Source organism: Chiloscyllium plagiosum, unplaced genomic scaffold, assembly GCF_037043375.1.
Source record: "Chiloscyllium plagiosum isolate Xiang-an unplaced genomic scaffold, Cpla_swu_hap1 HiC_scaffold_7, whole genome shotgun sequence".
Lineage (NCBI taxonomy): Eukaryota > Metazoa > Chordata > Chondrichthyes > Orectolobiformes > Hemiscylliidae > Chiloscyllium > Chiloscyllium plagiosum.
Window position 1 is genome coordinate 6,731,174 of NW_028270145.1, and position 23,199 is coordinate 6,754,372.

General features: G+C 40.4%; 1 protein-coding gene across 2 annotated transcripts in view; it reads right to left on the minus strand.

Annotated features, from left to right (window-relative positions):
• dnah7 (dynein, axonemal, heavy chain 7) overlaps window positions 1-23,199 on the minus strand; it is a 417,860-nt gene that overhangs the window by 381,457 nt on the left and 13,204 nt on the right. For both annotated transcript variants that reach the window (XM_087988680.1, XM_043692898.2), the window contains exons 2-5: window positions 17,991-18,050; window positions 16,652-16,736; window positions 15,086-15,242; window positions 9,179-9,272 (exon numbers count right to left, since the gene is read on the minus strand). In XM_087988680.1, the coding sequence (XP_087844806.1) occupies window positions 9,179-9,272; window positions 15,086-15,242; window positions 16,652-16,736; window positions 17,991-18,050 (396 nt within the window). The remainder of the gene's footprint in view (window positions 1-9,178; window positions 9,273-15,085; window positions 15,243-16,651; window positions 16,737-17,990; window positions 18,051-23,199) is intronic.

Consider the following 23,199-nt stretch of genomic DNA (forward strand, 5'->3'; position numbering starts at 1 on the left):
TGGGAAAAATGCAGACAAACTAGTTTAGTTTGGGAAACCTGGATGAGTTGGACCGAAGTGTCTGTTTCCATGCTCTATGGCTCTATAACTCCAAACATTTTAACTATCATTAAAATTTACCAAGTAATTCTAAGTGCATTGAAAGGGGCAGCATATGCCCAAAATAAGAACTGAAAATGCTGGAAATACTCAGCAGGTTTGGCAAACCTGACAAGATAGAAACAGACACAAAGTTTGACTCTATGACTGTATAAACAATATCGAGGAAAGATATCAACTCAAACAATTTAGAATTTATGTGAGTAGAATTGAGAAATACCAAGGAGCAAAAAATATCAGTGGGGGTGAGTAATTTATAGAACATAAAGCTTGATGTTGAGAATGACATTAAACAGGAAATCAGAGATGCACACAGTAAAGGACATCTGTAAATATGTGTGACTTTAATCTGCGTAGAGATTGGGTGAATCAAATTAGTCACAATACTATAAAGGAGGAACTCCTGGGATGTATACAGGATGGCAACAATGATACATTGAGGAACCAATTAGAGAACATAATTTCTTAGGCTGAGTATTATGTAATGTGAAAGGAATAATTGGTAATATAGTTGTGAGAGATCTCTTGCGGATGAGTGACCATACAATAGAATTTTCATCAAGATGGACAACGAGATAACTGATACAGAGACTAGGGTCCTGAAACTTAATAAAGGAAATTATGATGGTCTGAGGTGTGATTGGCAATGATGGATTGAGAAATGTCACTGAGAGGAATGACAATGGACAGGCAACACCAAACATTCAATGGGAATGAGTGAACTAGAAAAATTGTTTATTCCTGTCTAGCATAAGAGTCCAAACGGAACAGTGGTCAAACCATGGCTTGTGAGGAAAATTAGAGATAATATTAAATGCAAAAAGACGCATACAAATTGGCAAGAAGACAGTAGACCTGGGGATTGGAAATAGTTTAGAAGTCAGCAAAAGACGTCCAAACATTTGATTAAGAAGGGGAAAATTGTGTATAAGAGTAAGCTGCAGTGAACATAAGAACTGACTGTAAAAGTTTCTATAGGTGTATATAGGGAAAACAAAATTGGAGAACATTAATATAGTTCAGTTATAATCAGAAGTGGGTGAATTTATAATGGGGAGCAAAGAAATGGTTGATGAACTAAATCCATGCTTCACTTCTGTCTTCACAAAGGACAACACAAACAATATACCAGAAATAATGAAAACACAGGGTTTAAAAAGAGGGAGGAACTGAAGCAATTCTGTATTAATAGAGAAATAATGTTGGAGAAATTGATGGGATTGAAGGCTAATTAATCCCCAGGGTCTGATAATGTACATTCCAAGAAAGTGGCCTAGAAATAGTAGCTGCATTGGTGGTCATCTTGCAAGATTCTTCAGACTTTTTAATCAAGCATAGGAAACTGTAAGTTTCCTGTATCTCCTTTGCATCCTGAGGGGAGCTAACTGCTGCAACCTCTTCACGTGGACGTCTTTCAGTAGCCGCTGTAGATTGTTGATCATCCTGAGATTATGAAGCATTTCTGCTTCCTCATTTTCTCTGTATCTCTTTGTCCAGCAACCACAGCGACAATAACCCCTGCTGTGACTGGATCCACTGGGGATGGTTCTATTGGGCTTATGTCAGGAATACCAGAAACAAGGCAGGTCCTTAGCAATATGAGCAGTCAGCATTTGCACCACACAAAATGACAGCTTCCGAAACAGTGAAAAATGAAGGACTCCAACAAGGATCCCTTACATGGATCTAATTGAGATGTATGCAGCACCAACCAAGTTGTAAAAATACAGCAGGAAATTGTACGTCTGGTAGGGTTACTGAAACTGAATACCCATCCTTCCACTCCACATCACCAAACAAGGGCATGACTACATATAAGAATGCATGCTAGAATGTACTTACAGTTCAAGGTGAGAGGAAATCAGCTTCATGCTCTTGGAGATTTTCAAATTTCCTTATGAATTGTGGTGTATAGGTGACAGTTTAAATGTCACCTATGATCACTTTCGCTGCACAGAGATGAACCTAATCAGTTTGTAATGACACGATGAAAATTGCTTGGGGCCAAGATTTGATTTTAACATTTAAGTTGGTCACTACATACTGTGCACATGGAAAATTTTGTGATTACAGATGTTTTTAAATTGTACTGTGTAAACATCTGACTAATTTAATTGCCCATGATTGGCCTCACATCACTCAAGTATAATCCATTCTCGCAGGTAGAAAGAAAAACACTTGATTCATTCCAGGTGTAGTGACAGCATTTTTAATCTCCATTGCACATTGACCATTCAAATGAGGATGAAAGGCAAGTTGTGCTTTGCAAAGTTTGTTGCAGATTCAGTTTATCAATCTCGGTGACCCCTGGCTCTGAAAGCACCACAGGCCTACTGACACTATCAAAGCTGCTAGACCAAGATCAGATAATGTCCTTGGTTTATTCTGCAGGTATCCCTAACTGACAACTGTCCTTGACTAAAGACTACTCCCCCTATACTTTGAGACATGGCTATTTAATTGAATCAATGGCAGTATGCTTGCCATAAGTTGCTACCATATTGGGCAGATGTAACATTGAAATAGCAAGGTGCTGTACAGCAATGTATTACCCGCTTCATTGATCCTGGCAAAAATGACAGGCTGTCTGGCTTTGTATCTGTGCTAAAAGGCAAGAACAAGATGTAGCTCCTGTGAGCCTTTAAGTTCTGAATGATGCATCAAAATACAATAAAAACAAGGCAAGGCAGAGATCCTGTGAGTATCCAACATGCAAAGGCAGTGAGCAGTAAGGCAACCAGCAAAGAACTCTGAAATGCCCCTTGCTCCAATGCAAAAAACAGGTACCTGCCTCTACACACAAAATGGCTGTTAGCAGCACTGTAGAGATGTCCTGGAGTTGAAATGACTAACCTCCAACAATCAACCATCTTCTTATGTGTCAGGTATGACTCCATACAAGAGAGCTGGGCCCTTAAATTCCCATTTATTCCAGTTTTGCTAGAGCTCCTTGATGCCACACTTGGTCAAATGCAACCTTGGGTCTAGAGCTGTCACTCTCACCTCTGGAATTCTTCACTTTTGTTCATGTTTGAACCAAGGCTGTACTGAGGTCAGGAGCTGGCTTTTGCCCGAAACGTCGATTTTACTGCTCCTCGGATGCTGCCTGAACTGCTGTGCTCTTCCAGCACCACTAATCCAGAATCTGGTTTCCAGCATCTGCAGTCATTGGTTTTACCTAGCTGAATCACCCTGTTGAAATCCAAACTGGGCAATACTGAGCAGGTTCATGGCCTCATTCCTGATGAAGGGCTCCTGCCAGAAACATCGATTTTCCTGCTCCTCGGGTGCTGCCTGACCCTAATCTTGAACTCTAATCTTGAATACTGCGTATGTTACTGCTGAGCTGATACTGCTGAATAGCACACATGATGATATCTTCCATCACTTTACTGATGATTGAGAGTAGCCTGATAGGGTAATAATTGGTTGGGTTGGATTTGTCCTGCTTTTTGTGTACAGGACATACCTGGGCAATTTTCCACATTGTCAGGTGGATGCCAGTGTTCTAACTGACTGCAACAGCTTGGCTCGATGAACAACAAGTTCTAGAGTACAAATCTGCAGTACTACTGCCAGAATGTTGTTGGGGCCCATAGCCTTTGCAGTATCCAGTGCCTTGAGGTATTTCGTGATATTACATGGAGTGAATCAAATTGGCTGATAACTGATGAATTTTTGATACTATCTACCAATTCATGTATGGCCTATATGCCTATATCCTGAATTTCATACATGGTAATACTCATTTTTGGAGTATATGGAATGTGTTTATAGCTTGACAAAAGAATCCTGACAAAGCATACCACTAGTATTGCTATGCCAATGTCACTGCATGAAATGGCTAACTTCACCTTTGCTCAAGTTATTGATAAACTTTAGTCTACCAGGGTAATTTGAAATAGACTGGGTATTTTTCAGTACTCAAAGTAGTGATCCTAGCATGTTCCAAAGTTTGCACGTTATACAGTTAGCAATATTCTGATCAGCATAGCCATTATCATTCCCATTACCATACTCAAACAGCCAGTGCTTGCAAAAGTCAGACATAACATCCAATATTAGCTGTGATTCTGCAATTGGGAGCACTTACTGAATAATGGTAAGTGTGAGGAGAAGTACACTAACAATTAATTTAAGAATATAAGAATATTTTTGGGCGGCACGGTGGCACAGTGGTTAGCACTGCTGCCTCACAGCGCCAGAGACCCGGGTTCAATTCCTGCCTCAGGCGACTGACTGTGTGGAGTTTGCACGTTCTCCCCGTGTCTGCGTGGGTTTCCTCCGGGTGCTCCGGTTTCCTCCCACAGTCCAAAAGACCTGCAGGTCAGGTGAATTGGCCGTGCTAAATTGCCCATAGTGTTAGGTAAGGGGTAAATGTAGGGGTATGGGCTACGCTTTGGCGGGTCGGTGTGGACTTGTTGGGCCGAAGGGCCTGTTTCCACACTGTAATGTAATCTAATCTAATAAAATGGGTTTGCAGTATGGCTCATTTACATTTGCTGGAAACTGCATTTTATTTTGATAAAGATGCTGTATAATTATAAATGTTATTATTAACAAAGAAACTTCAAAGAAGCATATTCAGTCAGAGGTTCAGTATTCAGTAAGAGGAGATATTCCATGTGTTGGCGAAAAGATTGGGTGGAGCATTAGGTTAAAAGGAGCATCTAAAAGAAGAAGTAGTAAAGGGATTGGAGAAGGAATTTGAGAGTTTGGATCTTGTGAACTGAAGGTATACCCACCAATGAAGAGCCAAAGAAAGTCAGAGATGCATACAGAATTTCTCAGTCTGTTGTAGATCCAGAGGAGATTATAAAAAATGGGGAGCTTTAGACACATAGAGAAATTTGAACACAAAGAGAAAAAATTTTAAAATAGAGCCATTTGAAGATTGGAAACAAATGTAAGTCAATGAAGACAGCAGTAGTACCTGAGAAAGACACCTTGAGGGTTGAGATATCGGCACCAGATTTGTGAATGAGATTAAATTTAATGGAGAGTGGAGATGGAAAATTACAAGGACATTATTGAAATTGTTGGTTTCAGCTCCAAATGGGCTTAGGCAGAGCCAGAAAAAGATCATAAAATTAAACAACCTTTGCAATCAAGGTATTCAACGTGGCATAAATTCAGCTTGGGTCAACCAAGGTAAACAGTACCTTTCAGTATGACAAAGTGGTCAGGATGGATGATGGAATTAATAGGAACAAAATCTCCCAACAGTGAGCAGTGAAAACCATGCAGAAGTAAAAGGACAAGAAACATAGGACAGAAAGAGAGCATAAGGTCCAAATGGGAAAATAAATCAGACTTAAAAATGTCTTTTGAGTGTTTACAGCCTCTAACCCTGTGAACATACAAACACTGGGCTGGATTTTGTCAACTCGCCTTCAAATTCTGGCATTGGTCCAGGAAAAGAGTTTTATTTAACAGGCAGACTATTGACCATGTTCAACCAGCCCATGCTTGAAAACATCAGCACATAATGTTCAAGAATGGATGTAATTCCACATCTAGCACAGTGGCTCAGTGGTTGGCATTGCTGCGTCACAGTGCCGGGACTCGGGTTCAATTCAGCCTCAGGCGACTATTTGCATGGAGTTTACATATTTTCACCGTGGGGTTTCCCCCAGGTGCTCTGGTTTCTTCTCACAGTCCAAAGATGTGCAGGTTAGATGGATTGGGCATGCTAAATTGCCCATAATGTCCAGGGAGGTGTAAACTAGGCAGATTAGCCATAGGAAATGCATGGACAGGGAGTGGGAATAGCCTGTTTCCACACTGTAGGGATTCTATAATCTAGATTATGCTAAGAAATTATACCACAACCAATTTAAAATTAATCAATCTGAGGATGACTCATTTACATGCACTTGAAGTTATGTCTAGTCACATGTTCAGCCCTGTCCTTTCCATACAAAAGTAAAATGACTGTGCACTACTCTATGTTAATTAAACTAAAACTTGGGGGATATCAGTTCAATGCATTCTTCATGGCATTGCTTTGACCAGTCAGTTTGACTGGTTTGAATATAAACAAACAAAAGCTTGCCTGTTAATATTCCTTGATGCATTCTTGATAGCACTCTACAGAGTTGATTTGCAACCAATCAGCACCCTATTCTAATGCACCCTATTATAATTTGTTGTTCCCTTTGAGATTTGGTATTCTTGCAAATCTGTTTTGCTGAGTGCAAGAATTGTGTTGTAAAGCAGAGGCTGACTCCCCCCTGAGAACTAAAATTGAAACACCCAAAGAGGAGCACTTCACACTGCAATCTTAAACAAAAAGTGAAAAATGGAGTAATTTGCTTCTCAGCGACTTCTAGCGATTAAATAAAATAAATCCCTGACACTCATTCAAAATCAACACGTAACAATTTATTCATCTACCTCTAACAGTGAGCAACTTACTAAACTAATAACAAACCAAATAAATCCCTTCTAACTACAAACTATTCCCGAATAAAGCAAGATTCTAATGGTATACTGTTCCAAAAGTGCCACTCATATACAAAAAAGTAGAATTTTGTCTCTCAAAACTACAACCTGGTCACGTGTCTTGCGGAATGTTCTATGCCTTCTCTGTTGATTCTTCTGTCAGGAATATTAACTAGCTGTGCCATTGGTATCTTTGTTATTTAGATTATGCTTTCTCTAAGACATAGATGAGGCTGTAAAAGCTGGCAATTCTTTCTTGAGAGCTGAGGGTCGTTAGCTTTGGTGAATAGCAGCTAACTCTAGGGTCTTTGTCCAACAGCCTCCTTCTTTTATACCCTTGATGACATATCAATATTTCTTACAATAGGATTGGTCCTATGTTGTCAAAACCGTCAGATTTAAATTTAATAGGTTTTTGGTATCGAAGTGGGTGAAAGTGAGGACTGCAGATGCTGGAGATCAGAGTCTAGATTAGAGTGGTGCTAGAAAAGCACAGTAGGTCAGGCAGCATCCAAGGAGCAGGAAAACCGACATTCCGGGCAAAAGTCCTTAATCAGAAAGGTATTTAAGTGCCTGGTTCAAATTCATTGGCTAAATTCAAATGCCTGTTGTCTTGGTAAAAAACTGCTGTTTGGCCTGCTAACTATATGGCCTTTCGATACAAATGTTTCAGTTCGGGATCTCTGTGTACTTGTAAACTATAAAGCTGTTATTCATAGACATTCATTTTAAATCTCCAAGCACAGAAAAAGCACCATCTTTTAAAAGGAAAACACAATGTTTTCCCCATTTTACAATTTTACTATTTTGCAGAGACCAAATTCTAACTTGCTGTCTCCCAATCTACAATTACTCTACTCAACTTTGCAACAATTGCTTCAACAACATCTCTGTTTTCAGTAATCTTTTCAGAGTTAATTTTCAGTTCAGAAGAAAGGGGACAGAACGGTAGATTGGGGACTCTTTCAAGTGTGCCTTGCTGGTGATAAACTGTATGAGGGAAACTCAGTCAGAGTGCAACAATTGTTGAAGGACCCTAGAAGATTCAACACGGGATGGCAGAGGAAAAGTAGCATCCGCTGGAGATCTAAGAATAAATTTGGAATCTCAGTGCTACATATCTTCCAGAAGGGTGGTGCACAGTAAAAGGATTTAGTCAGGCTTTCTTCATTGTATTAGTTGGTTAATGCAAAAGGACCTTTAATTTGATAGCTCAGTTGCCTGTTAATTAATATTTGATCTACATTTTAGTTTGCTCATTACAGCAAACTCTTAAAACTCTTAAATCTTGTCATTCAATTCTTTCTGATGGTTATTAGGAAATTTGTCTCCTTTTAAAGGTTATTGGTCTCTAAAGAAATCATAACAGTACTCTGTACTTACTTACATTATCGTCTGTAGAGATCACAAACTAGCTTCATGTCAACAAAGTGAAAATATTCCAGTTGACAAATAGGCTCAATGGTCTATTGCTACCTTTATTGATAGATGGCACAGTCCACTGTACTCTGGCCCTGTAGTTAACTCCATGAATGAAGTAAATGTGTGACTGGCCTCATCTGTCTCATAACTAATTTGTTGTAAGACCTTTCGCTAAGGTATCAGTGACCTGGCTGACACAGATGTGGGCTGCGAATTGCAAGATTATGTATGTCAGTCACTAAGCCCTGCGAGGTCATATATAGAAAGAAACTGAGGACCATGGCAAGTTTGACAGTCAGAGGCAAAAGTGGCCATCTACTTTTCTTGGGAGGCTCTATTCCAAGATATTGCAGAGGTCTATTAGTACTTGTGGCAAGGCCTGAGCAATTTTTCCAGTGCTGTTCAGAAAGACTGAGGTAACATACCCTCAGAGAAGGTGCTGCCATTAAGGTATGGGCCTGTGTTTAATTTACCAATATATTACTGTGGAAATGGGAATTGCACTGTTAAAATATCTGCTCTATTCATTCTGGTGGCAGCTGTCACTCCACACCTAAGGTCCAATCAACTTTAGTATATGTTGGCTCCAGGTTAAAGGACATCTCTCAGATGGTAAGGTGAAATTATTCTAAAAGGTATCAATGACACTTGAATATTAATTGCTCAACATCACTGACCCATTAAAATCAGTTAGGGGAACTGTTCCTGGCAGAACATGCCTTTCACTTCAGATGATTTGATTCACTCTTTACATTGCTAATATCAGTTTCACTCAACAATTTCAATACATGGTGAGTTGCTGACGCAACACAAGACCAGTGTGCTTTTGGGAAACAGGGATTCCACACTTAAAAGATCCTTAACTGCCTTTTAAACCACCTCAAGTGGTTTTCTGCCAGACCAAGAGGGATTCAGAAGTCACCTCAGGGGAAGTGGAAAATAGGCAGCAATGTTTCAGGATTCCAAGCCAACATTTCCCACCCCTCTTGCTCTCAAAGTTGCCTCTATCAGGCTAGAAGAATTCTGCATAAAATAAATTTAAAAGGTAACTTAAAATAATTTTAAAAGTAACTTGTGATTTTAAGCCTGCTTTGAATTAAAATAAATTTAAAATTCTGTCTATTTTTCAATCATGTTTGTTAAATAGGAGTACAAAAATATCAAATCAGCAAGAAAATTAATAAATATTTTAAGTAACAATTGTTTTTCTCACAAGAATATCCTTCTCCACTGTTGAAGGACCTCCAGATGTTGAAGGTTCAGTCTCATCCAAAGAAGGGGGGCGTCTAGCTGCACAATCTTGTTGCCTGTGTTATTTAAGATGGTCAAAACACAAGTGAGTTAAGACATTGTAAATAAATATGAGAGATCTTTATATCTTTAAAATACACATACAGTAAAATTATACATTTAAATATTTAGCAAAAAGATGTGCACTAAAAAGAAGCACAACTCATAAGTCCTAAGGAGACATGGGCCTACCTGCCTCACAAGTAAAATTAGAATAAGGACCAAGCTTTTTTTTCTGGCACTTGAATTACTTCTTCCATGATACTATGCAAGATCAGAGTTCTAAAAAAGTATTGATAACTGATGATGAACTGCAAATTCACCCTGCATGGGCGCAAGGCAACTGAACGGTCAGAAAGTGTATTGCTCGATTCTTCCTCTCTGTTCATTCCAAATGGGAGCTGTGTAGCTACTGCTCAGGAGTTGCTGAGACATTATGGGCAATCAGCTAACTTGCAATGTAGTCAGAGTATAATGAATCAGGAGCCCAGGCTCCACTGCATCACCACTGTCAGTAAGGAACGCTGGGCATCTTAGGGATTTTGTAGGTCTCAAGCATCCATTCTAAATTGTGCTTAATGGTTTTGTTAGAGGAATTGCAGGCACAGCAATGCAGCTGATAACTAAGTGATCCAACCTTGCTACATTCAGGATTATGTGCATATTGCCCATTATCTATTTATAAAGGAATAAATACAATTATTGTTTTAATGCATAATATGCAAATCCCTTCTTTGCATTAGAACAAAACTCTTGTGATTCACCCAACAGTGAAAATAATCTCAAACTGTACAAATTGGTTGATAAAGTATTAAAATAATGTTTTAAGTTCAATGTTTGCTTGTACCTGGAATTAATAGTGTCCACTATGCCACCACTTAGTCAGAATTGTAAGTTATGATTAATGTGGGTGTTGTTGCAAGGCCAAATCTGTACAGAGAGTGTATATATTTATTATTCAAATGATTTGATGGCACTAACTTGATACAGGCATCTCAGGCTGGACACATTGGCAACCAATCTCAGCACTGATTTTGCAGTTCTTGCAAATCTGGGCTTTAGAGTAATGTGCTTCATCTCTCAGGATTTCTATTAACCTGCTTTACTACAAAAATTAACCATATTCCTTGATTCACTTGATTTTGCCAGAGCGGCGAGGAGTGAAGTGAGGGCTGCCGGGAAGGGTGAGTTTTCCCACATAGAAAGGGACTTACCTTGGGAGTGGGGCCTCCATTTTGCCAGAGCGGCGAGGAGAGAAGGAGGAGTGAAGCTGCCGGGAAGGTAAGGGCTTAATTTATATTTGGGCAGTGGTTAAACCCAAGATACTACACGTGTAGTAACTCCCTCCCGCCCACCCTCCTCCAACCGGAAGAAAAAGATCCTGTAAGGTAAGGCTTTTATTTCTTACCTTTCTTTTTCATTTATTTAAGTGCATCGTTTGGTTTTAGTTAGTTCATATAAAGCTAAGCTTACAATGGCAGGGGACTTCAGAGTCGTGGCATGTGACTCTTGCTTGATGTGGGAGCTTATGAATGTGTCTGAACTTGCAAGAAGTGCGTCCAGCTGCAGCTGTTGTTTGACTGCATGACAGCTCTGGAGCTGTGGATGGACTCACTGTGGAGCATCCGCGATGCTGAGGAGGTCATGGATAGCACGTTTAGTGAACTGGCCATACCGCAAGTTAGGAGACCAAAAGACAGAAAAAGAGTAGGAAGGCAGTGCAGGTGTCCCCTGCCGTCATCTCCCTCCAAATCAGGTATACCTTTTTGGATACTGTTGGGGGAGATGGCTCACCAGGGGAGGGCAGCAGTTGTCAAGATCATGGCAGCGTGGAGGGGACTGCTGTTCAGAAGGGCAGGAAAAAGACTTGTAGGGGATTTTATTGTGAGGGGAGTAGATAGGCAGTTCTGTGGCCGAAAACGGGACTCCCGGATGGTATGTTGCCTCCCAGGTGCTCGGGTCAGGGATGTCACTGATCAGCTGCAGGGCATTCTAAGAGGGGAGGGTGAACACCCAGTTGTCTTGGTGCATGTAGGCATCAACGATATAAGTAGAAAGCGAGATGAGGTCCTGAAAGAAGAATTCAGGGAGCTAGGAGAGAAGTTAAAGGGGAGGACCTCAAAGGTAGGGATCTCGGGATTAATACCAGTTCCACGTGCTAGCCAGTGTAGAAATGAAAAAATAGGCAGGATGAACATGTGGTGTAGAAGGGAGGCGTTCAGATTTGTTGGACATTGGGACCGGTTCTGGGGAAGGTGGGACTATTACAAAAGGGACAGTCTACCTCTGAACCAGACCAGAACCAATGTCCTTGGGGAAGCTTTTGCTACTGCTGTAGGGGAGGTTTTAAACTAATGTGGCAGGGGACTGGGGACCAGAAGAGAAAACAAGTAGGCAGCGAGGTGGAGACTGTAAGAATTATGAAGAATAGCACTAATAAAGGGAACAATAGGCAGAGAGCAGGTGAGTGCAAAAGAATTGGTGGCCTGAAATGCATCTACTTTAATGCAAGGAGTATAGTGTGTAAGGCAGAAGAACTTAGGGCTTGGATTGGTGCCTGGGAGAATGACATTATTGCCATCACAGAGACTTGGTTGAAGGAAGGGCATGATGTTTGGCAACTGAATGTTCCAGGATATAGATGTTTCAGATAGGTCGGGGGGGGGGGAGTAAAAGAGGGGGTGGAGTTGCATTGCTGGTCAGGGATGATATCACGGCTGTGCTAAAGGAGGACACTATGGCGGTCTTGGGTAGTGAGGCATTATGGGTGGAGCTGAGAAATAAGGGTGCAGTTACACTGTTGGAGCTGTACTACAGACCTCCCAACAGTGAATGTGAGGTAGAAGAACAAATAGGGAAACAGATTATGAATAGATGTAGAGGCAATAGGGTGATGGGAGATTTTAATTTTCCCAACATTGACTGGGAAACACTTAGCGTCAGAGGTCTGGATGGAGTAGAATTTGTACGAAGCTTGTAGGAGAGTTTTCTAGAGCAGTATGTCAATAGACTGACGAGGGAAGGGGCCATGTTGGACCTGGTACTGGAAAACGAGCCAGAACAAGTGGTAGAAGTTGCAGTAGGGATTCCTTTGGGAACAGTGACCACAATTTTGTAAGTTTTAGAATACTCGTAGATAAAGAAGAGAGTGGTCCTAAGGGAAGAGTGCTAAACTGCGCCAAGGCCAATTATATCAAAATTAGGCAGGAGCTCGGAAATGTGGATTGGACACAGCTATTTGAAGGGAAGTCCATATTTGAGATGTGGGAGGCTTTCAAAGATAGGTTAAAGATAATGCAAGATGGGCATGTCCCGTTGAAGGCAAAGGATAGTAAGGGCAAGATTCGTGAACCATGGATGACAGGAGAAATTGTACGACTAGCCAAGAGGAAAGGGGAAGCATACATAAGGTCTAGGCAGCTGAGAACAGAACGGGCCCTGGAGGAATATCGGAAGAGTAGGATAAGTCTTAAACAAGGAATCAAGCGTGCTAAAAGGGGTCATGAAATAGCTTTAGCTAGCAGAATTAAGGAAAATCCCAAAGCATTTTATTCTTATATAAGAAGCAAGCGGGTAATTAGAGGAAAGATTGGTCACTAAAAGATAATGAAGGAAGGCTGTGTGCCGAACCTGAGAGAATGGGTGAGATTCTGAATGATTACTCTGCATCAGTGTTCACTGAGGAGAGGAACATGATGAATCTTGAGATTAGAGATAAAAGTTTGATTAGTCTGGATCACGTTGACATAAGTAGGAAAGATGTGTTGGGTAGGCTAGAGGTTATTAAGGTGGACAAATCCCCAGGACCGGATGGGATCTATCTCAGGTTGCTGAGGGAGGCGAGAGAAGAAATAGCTCGGGCCCTGACAGATATCTTTGTGGCATCCTTAAATGCAGGTGAGGTGCCGGAGGACTGGAAGGTTGCTCATGTTGTCCCCCTGTACAAGAAGGGTAGTAGGGATATTCCGGGTAACTACAGACCAGTGAGCCTGATGTCAGTGGTGGGGAACTTGCTTGAGAGAATACTGAGAGATAGGATCTATTTATACTTGGAAAGGAATGAGCTTATCGGTGATGGGCAACATGGTTTTGTGCAGAAATGATCGTGCCTTACCAATTTGATAGAGTTCTTCGAGGAAGTGACCAAGTTGTTAGATGAAGGAAAGGCTGTTGATGTCATATACATGGACTTTAGTAAGGCATTTGATAAGGTTCCCCATTGTAGACTAATGGAGAAAGTGAAGTCAAATGGTGTGCAGGGTGTTCTAGCTAGGTGGATAAAGAACTGGTTGAGCAACAGGAGACAGAGAGTAGTAGTTGAAGGGAGTTTCTCGAAATGGAGAAAGGTGACCAGTGGTGTTCCACAGGGGTCAGTATTGGGGCCACTGTTGTTTATAATACACACAAATGATCTGGAAGAGGCCACTGTTGGTATGATCAGCAAGTTTGCAGATGTCACAAAGATTGGTGGAGTGGCAGAAAGCATAAGGGACTGTCAGATAATACAGGAGGATATACATAGACTGGAGAGTTGGGCGGAAAAGTGGCAGATGGCTTTCAATCCAGACAAACGTGAGGTGATGCATTTAGGCAAGTCTAATTCTAGAGCGCATTATACAATGAATGGAAGAGCCTTGGGAAACGTTGATGCGCAGAGAGATCTGGGAGCACAGGTCCATTGTACCCTGAAGGTTGCTGCACAGGTGGATAGAGTGGTAAAGAAGGCATATAGTATGCTTGCCTTCATCGGATGGGATACTGAATATAAGAGCTGGCAAGTCATGTTAAAATTGTACAAGACATTGGTTTGGCCGCATTTAGAATACTGTGTACAGTTCTGGGCGCCACATTACCAAAAGGTTGTGGACGCTTTGGAGAGGGTGCAGAGAAGGTTTACGAGGATGTTGCCTGATATGGAAGGTGCGAGCTATGAAGAGAGGTTGAGTAGGTTAGGTTTATTTTCACTACAAAAAAGTAGATTGAGGGGGGACCTGATTGAGGTTTACAAAATCATGAAGGATTTTGGATAGAGACAAGCTTTTTCCAAGGGTGAAGGATTCAATAACGAGATGTCATGCTTTCAAAGTGAGAGGTGGAAAGTTTAAGGGGGATACACACGGTAAGTACTTCACACAGAGGGTGGTGGGCATTTGGAATGCGTTGCCAGCAGAGGTGGTAGAGGCAGGCATGGTTTATTTAAGATGCGTCTGGACAGATGCATGAGTAGGTGGGGAGCAGAGGGATACAGATGCTTAGGAATTGACCGACAGGTTTAGACAGTACATTTGGATCAGCTCAGACTTGGAGGGGCCAAAGGGCCTGTTCCTGGGCTGTAAATTTTCTTTGTTCTTTATTCTTTCTTCACTCTCCCAATTTTACTGGATTTCGCCTGTTATTTTTCTCAAGGTGGGGAAAGGATTACAGCAGGACTTATTTCATTCCAATTTTTGTGTTCTAAAGTTGTGAAGCCAGAGGGACTCTAGGAATAGTGTCCTGGAATAAATTATGTTTCCAACACATTTTCTCTTCTGCCAGGGAAACATATTGCCTATTGAGGATGTTTTTTGGAATTGAAGGTCAGGAAATCAAGAAACCTCCAGGGAGGAAAAGTCCAGGCCGGAAAAGGAAAAGAAACAGTAAAACATGGGAATGACAGCTCCAGTATATTCAGTTCGAAGTATTACTGTTTTTTTTACTAGTTTGTTTGAACTTGTGTCGAAAAATTGGGTAGCATGCTCAAACATTAGTCTTCTGTACCATTATGCCATGCAATACTAAAAACACATTTTACAAAAAGAATAAACATGTTATGAACAGAATATGTACTTACATTATAATATTAACAAGGGTACTTCTAAACTGCTCACGTTCCTTCTTTGAAGTGGCAAAACCATCAGAGCTTGAGCGAGTTCCTCCATTTGAGCTGACATCAGAAACCCCAGACTCCCAAGCTTTCCTTCGCTTGCGTTTTTGGGGAGGTGAACCCCCTATATTCAAGAAATTGTTCAGAATATTGTTTTCCTTTTTAAGTAGAGATAAACATCTGTCTTTGATCATTTCCATCAAGAGCTTAAAATTACAATAAAAGGTAGTTCCTTAAATTGCCATATTTCATAACTTTTTTTAAAAAATTACCCTTCAGCAACCTAACTGTTGACCATATGTTGGAACTGTTACAAATGAAAGGCACAAGGTGAAATTTAATGCCTCTCCTGGAGGAGGATTGGTGGTGGGGGTTAGTGCTGCAGTGTGGTCTGGGGTGAAAGAGTGTGTGAAGATACCCATTGCCTTCAAACCTCCCTCCAATTTAGACAGGTCAGGAAAAGTCAAGAACAACCTTTCTGCCCAGAGGTCAATTAACCAGTAGTACATAGGGGCAATGTCACACAGGCCTCCTGCCACAAAACCTCCAAAAGATAGGCCTAGGGTGGTAGTCTGTGCTCAATGGAGAAAACAGAGAAACTAGGAGCTCAGTTCTCTAGTGAGAACTGAGAAACTAGGAGCAAGACCCCGCTCAGTCCTTTAATTAGCACTTGCCCATTTTGCCAGATATCTCTGTCTGGAACCAGCCAAACCTGCTTAACTCAACTTTCTTGTTCAACTCTAGTGGTGACTCATGATGTAGGCCACACTGCAGTATCAGCTGTGGACATTGCTTTCAATGGTGCTGCAAGTACTCGGGAGATGCAGGCCCTCAAGCAGGTTTGGCATCCAACCTCCAGCAGGATTTTCAGGGGGAGTTCCAACACCCATCACCTGGAAGTCTGACATTGTTCAATTACGTGCCTGATTGGGATTAAATCTCATCGGGCCTCCCAGAAATGGTCAAGGAAGAGAGGTGTTTACTAGTTTTATAGCCAGGGGGTGATCATTCATTGGTTTTATTAAAATTCTCCCACTAATAAACAATATTTGTGTGATCGGAGATTTCAGGCAAAAATGGTCAACTTCAAATCTCCTAAGAGAAGACATTGGCCCATCATCTTCAGCTGCTTCATCAATCATTTCAGTATAAAGTCAGAAATGGGAATGGTTACTAATGACTGTACAGCCTTCAATCCATTATATTTAATTGTGTGTCATTTCTTCTGATTCCTTCTCGCCCTTCAACTGACAAGTTTAAAGCCAGTTCCAAAAGACCCACGGATGCATTGTGGTAACCAAACCAATGGTACAATCCCTTCTTAACCCAGGATTGACATCAGTGTAGCTTGGAGTGAAGGTGTCAAATGTTTATCAATTAAGTGAAAATGTGCAAAATTATCAAAGCTAACAGTCATTGACAAAATTGATGGAAACAATATGAAAATCTAATCCTCAAGAATGCTTTATGCATGTGATTCTCTATGAATTACAATACAATCTTGTTGCCATATTTCCAAGACATCAAACTTACTTGTTAAATTATTTTGCTCATTCTCATCCTCTGCTTGAAGGAAGAAAGAAGGCGAGGCTGATTGCCACAGTGGTTTGGACCGGCTCTAAAATGTTGTACAAACATATTGATAAAAACAGTGCTTGCTTTCTTTCAGACATGACTTTTTAATATGTGTTGTACTTTGGGAAGTTATGAAATGTCAGCTAAGCACAAGGCTGCTAAAGTTCTCCAAAGCAATTACTTCCACAATAATTTCATTTTATTAATATCTTAATCAATGGTAAATTCATCATAGTCCTCCTTGACCATAGGCTGCTCTCTCATTAGACAGACATTTAACCTGAGGGTCATCACGCCTCAGATGAATAGAGCTTGAGAAGGAAGGTCCTTCATGGTAATCTCAGTTGGGACAGGAATTGAACCCATACTGTTGATGTCATTCTATACTGCAAACCAGCCAACTGAGCAAACCAACCTCCAAAGGCTATGTTACATTTAACAATTATACAATGTTTCAAAGTATTACTTAGAAAATTAGCATTATCTTCTGTTTCTACATTTAGCACCTATTATTCATATTTGTGATAATAGGATGTAGTAGCAGGATAAGTTGAATTATGTGTCTACCACTGTAAAATAATAGATTTTCAGGCTTACTGTGGATAACAAAATACACACAGAATATCTACATTGAAAGATTTTAATGTAGTTAGTGTTGAGTTATAATTACAGTTTCAGAATATGTTGAGTTTCTATCTTAATTTCTGTGAAAAAAAGACTCATATGTCTTACTGGAATACTACTAACCCTCAAGCTTTGATATCATGACAGAACATGTATCAGAGATACAATAGGGTATTAAGAATCAGTACAGATATATGAGACACAAAGAAGACACAGAGAATACCAAGAAATATCAGGTGGAATCAATGCAGTAGGAAAGAGGGTTAACATTTCAAGTCTGTGACTTTCATCAAAAACGTTCCCTCACAATAACTCTTAGATCTGAATTAGTTTCATAGTTGCTTTTGAACCATCATTGCAAATGATTATGTGATAGTATGATAAACAACTTCGAAGTGATCATCAGAACCTAAAATTTAAACCACTTCCTTAAAATCCCTCCATCTATAACATCTATTGTTATTTGGGTGATAAATTTATTCTGTTTTATTCTTTGTTGCCAATAGCCAACTATATAGTTATATTATTTGATTGTCTCAGGACATTGATGCACAATAATCAATATAAAGATTAGAAATACGACCCTATGATTCCAATTTATTCAAATAATTTGCTATAGTGCAGTATAGAATGTAAGTACATTGTGTTAGACTTCTATCTACAAATACATTACCGCAGGTAACTGGGGTAAAAATGAGACTGCACTCCTTGGCAGCTTTCCTTTATTCTGTGTCTGTAAAATGCAACAAAAATTTCAAATTATAAATATGAAACGACTGAATTTTATGTGTCACACTAATTAAAAATCAGCTAATATGTTTTCATATACATTAGATGTAAAAGAAATTTTGAAATACGAAAAGTAAATGAAAGAGACAAGTCCGGAAAACAACCTCAATACCTGGAAACCCGAGGACTGATTCTAATGAACAATGACCTTTACTGGGAGGTCATGTTCAGTTTCAGATGGGCTAATCCAGTTTATGAAAATTCAACACTAATGAAAGTAAGAACAAAGAATCAAACGAAAGAGAGAACTTCACTTGAAACTTCCATATCCCCGGAATAACCTGACATGCTTCATTGTTCATCATTATTCTCAAGCATGATCCCTGTTATAGGAGGTGCAGCAAACACCTTGACACAGCAAGACCTAAAAAAATTGTAATGAGGCAAAAGTTAATCAGAGCACACTTGTACTTTGTCGAAAGGTGTCATTGAATTTGGCGCATCCAGTAAACAGGCAAATATGTATGGACCCTCATTTTAATGTTTCATTTGAAACTAATGGGCTGGGTTTTACAATTTCTGGCAATGGTTGTAAAGGAGTATATAAAATTGAGCAAAGCACAATCTCACTGCTTGTCTGTTTACCCCCAGTCTGTCTGAAAGTTTATGATATCTGGGGAAGTCATCAGGCTGCCTGACTGCCCTTAGGTCCATTGAAGCCATTAGGTAGTCAATTAAAGGGCCGATTAAGGGCCTCCCTCTGTAGCCGGTATTTTATCATAGGCAGGGCAGTGGAGGCAAACACCATGTGAAATCGCAGCAGATTTAGCTGTGGTGTCAGACAAGAGATTTCAGTTGCAGACGACCTGGACCAATCAGACACATTTCTGCCAAATACTATCTACTATTGTACATTAGCCTTAGAATCCTGAATCCCACCACTGTATTCCTGCAGAGACTCCAAAATCTGTTCTTACTTGGACTCCTCAACATAATGGGATTTTCTGTAGTCTGAAAAGGTGCTAGTGCTCTTACTGGCACTGCACTTACTAGCATCTCTCCCAGGGTTGGCTTCGAGAAATTATTACTATTCCCAGCAACAAACTTAGTACAATAGCCTAGAAATTGATGGGCACTGTGTCAATTTTTAAAGTGCTAATAATTGCCTAAGTCTACTACATAAAGAACAGGAAGCATACATTCATTACAAACTGGAAGCGTGTGCCATATTGGTTTAGACAAGAAACCAATATCTAAAGCCAACAAGCTGAAATTTCAACTTAACGGCCCAAAGCAGTTTGAAGAACTTGCTGCAAAATTGGTTTCCTCTGAGGCAGGCTACTGCACTTGAGGAACATAGCTGGCAACAGATGATCCCAAACTTCAACAAATCAATTCCATCCAATTACCATCTAATCAGTCTACGTTTAATCATCAGCAAAGTGATGGAAGGTGTTGCTAAAAATTCATTGAGCAGTACTTATGTGCCACAAACTACTTGTCAATATTCAGTTTGTCAGGGCCAGTTGATTCTAAACTTTATTAAGAGCTTGAATTCAGAGGGTCAGGAGAGGTGAGAGATACTGTCCTTGACATTAAGAAATCCTAGAAAAATGAAGTCAATGGCAATCAGGGTAAAACACTCTGCTGATTTGTACAAAGTGTTACAACATGGAGTAAACCCTCCCTGCCAATTTAAACCTGCAACACAGAAATGATTTAACCCATGCTGTAATCTGTTAAAATTTGAAAAGCAAGGAACTATCCCAAAAGTCAATATTTAAAGTAAAAATTAACAACTTTAATATTTTTAAGTCTAACAGAGAATAATTAACTAACAACTATTTATAACTCATTTATTTAAACCTATCTTTTACCTTTCCCCCCACACGCCCACAATACTAGTCCAATAAAACCTCTCATTAAGATCTAAAAAAAAATTCAAATTTCATAACCAGCCGAATCTTCGCTTGGTATCTTCCCCTGTAGATTTGCTCTCCAGGCCGGTGTCGGTCTTTTTTCCTGTGCAAACCCCCTCTCCAGACAGTTACCTCTCAGTGAGTTCTTAATGGCAGCCTTCAACTGTTGGTCTTTTGGCAGTTCTCCCTCAACCGTCCAAGTTTTCCCGGTCTTATACTCCAAAGCATCGAATCGTTTCATTAGTTTTAATATTGTCAAAATACCAAATTCAAACTTGATGGGAGTTTAGTATCTTGGGGCATAATTTAAACTGATTGGCCGAATTTGAATTTGTTTTATTAGTATCATAGCAATCCAGGAACTGCTAGCTGCTAGACCAAATGTTACATTGTAAACTTTCCAGTACTCCATGTTCTTCTCTAAGTCCTTTAACTCTCCTAAAGGTACGTAGATACCACTTACACCTTCATAGCGCCTCCCCCTTAAGAAAAAAATGAACCATCAAAATGAAAAGATGGCTTCATCTTTCTCTATTCTTTTTTCTATAAATATTTTTATTAAAGATCTTTTTAAATCTTTTACAAAACATCTGTATACAAAAAAAAGAATAACACCAAAAAATAGAAAAGCAGAGGCAGTACAACAAAGTCATGTCACGATACTATTAGTAATGAACAACCTACCAGAACAAACATTTCTACTTAAACTAAACGACAAACAAATTAATTAAATATTAAATTAAACTAAATTGAAGTAACTTAAATTAAATTATATCTCACTACTTTATTCTATTTCACTCATCATGCCTTCACTGATGCTACCATCCCTGGGAGCACCCGTATTCTTTTTCCCCCAGCTTCCCCCTCCCAGGGTCCCATGGGTACCTATACTGATTCCCACAGCTGTACCATGGGCCCTAATTAATATTACTGATAAGTGTGCATCAATATAATTTAAAAAGGGCCACGTCTTGTAAAAATGCTCCATTTTGTGGTGCACCATATTTGTGAGGTAGGCTTGGGGGAGATGCTCCATCACCAGCCTACGCCACCCCATAAGACCTGGTGATTTTTCGGATGTCCAATTCACTAGAAAGTTCTTCCTCAGACAGTGGGTAAGAATGTTAGACAATCTCTTCCCGTTTTCCCCAGAGAAGGCAAATTTGGCAACCCCAGAAGAAGAAATACCAGATCCACGTTAATTTCAATCCCCAGGATGTCCTTTAGCTCCCTTACTATAGCACTCCAGTATCTCTGGATCTTACAACATGACCAGTAGCAGTGTGTGAGAGTGCCTATACTAATTTTACATTTGGGACACCTTGATGACGCTCCTCTCTTGAACTTAGCTAGCCTCTCTGGTGCCATATGAGCCCTGTGTAAGATCTTCAATTACATGGCCTGCGCTCTGTTACATAATGAAATTTTCCTTACATTTCCCCAGATATCTTCCCATACCTCCAATGAAATATCCTCTCCTAGCTCCCGATTCCATGTCCTACAGAGTCCTTCCATGTCGCCCAAAGCACAATCTTTCTGTAAATGATACAAACTACTGACTGAAAGAGCATCCGTACTCTATTCTCCATGTCTGACTTGTAAAACGGAGCCAGGAATGTGGTCTTCCCCTATATATAAAATCCCTTATCTGAAAGTATCAGAAAAGGCTATTAGACAGCCCATATTTCTAAATGTCATCAAGACCTCCCCCTCGAACAAACCTCCCAGGCATGAGATTCCCTTATTCTCCAATAACTTGAAGCTGGAGTCCATTGCCCCAGGTTTAAATCCTTGGGCTCCCATCAACAGGGTAAATGGCGAGGTTTTAGACCAATTGCCGTCGTTTGCCTCATTATTCTCCAGGTTTTCATTATATTTAAAATGATTGGATTCTTACACCACTCAGTCATGGATTTCATCTTATCTATAAATAATAAATTAACTACAGAACATCTCAAGCGCAAGGCTTCAACGTCAAGCCAAATCAACTCTGAATTCCCCTGTACCCAGTCACTAACATATGCTAACAGGGCGCTTATTTGATATTTCTTCAAATCCGGAAGATCCACCCCTCCCTCACCCTGCAAATGCTGCCATTTAGTAAATATAATTAGAGGGTGCCTGTGACACCAAATAAAGGACCCTAGCCAACCATTGAGCCTCCATAACACTTGTCTGGGTAGCAACAATGAGAGCATTCTCATGGGGTACAGCAGGCGAGAAAGAACAATCATTTTAATCAGGGCTATTCAGCCCAACCATGATAACAGTAACCCCTCCCACCACTACAAATCCTGTTTTATCTTCTCCAATAGTTGTATAGTTAGCTTTAGACAGCTGGTGGAAGGAAGGGTAATAAAATTTCCCAAATACAAAAAACTGTTTGACGACCATCCAAACGGGAACTGCATTCCATCCTTCAGATTAGGCATCTCCACTAATCCCCCTCACCGGCATAGCTTCTGATTTTGTAAAGTTGATCCTGTAGCCCAAGAAACCGCCAAATAAATTAATTGTTTGAGTCAATAGAGGAACAGACTTCTCCAGATTGGTCAAGAACAAAAGGACGCCGTGATCTTATGCTTCCCCATTCCCACCCTTGGTGCCGCTATTTCAGGATCCCTCCTGATAGCCTCAGCTAACAGCTCAGTTGCCAAGGTGAATAACAGCAGTGCTGAAACTTTATTGCTGGAACAGCACAGCAGGTCAGGCAGCATCTAGGGAACAGAAGATTCGACGTTTCGGGCACATGCCCTTCTTCAGGAATGTGCCCGAAACGTCGAATCTTCTGTTCCCTAGATGCTGCCTGACCTGCTGTGCTGTTCCAGCAATAAAGTTTCAGCTTTGATCTCCAGCGTCTGCAGACCTCACTTTCTCCTCGAATAACAGCAGTGAGAGAGGACACACCTGTCGACTACCTCTCCCAATATTAAAATTATCTGACTTAGCACCGTTTGTAATGACTACCGCCTTAGGATCATTATACAGTACTGCCACCCACCTGGCAAAGGATCCTCCCAAACCAAAGCACTCGAGGAACCCAAACAGATACGGCCATTCTATCCAATCAAATGCCTTTTCTGCGTCTAGGGAGGCCACCAACCCCGGGATCAATCTTTACTGGCATATCTGCACTATGTCCATTACCCTCCTGATATTGTTGGAGGAGCCATGGCCCTTAACAAAACCTGTCTAATCTTCTTTTATAATATGGGGCAGGACTTTTTCCAACCT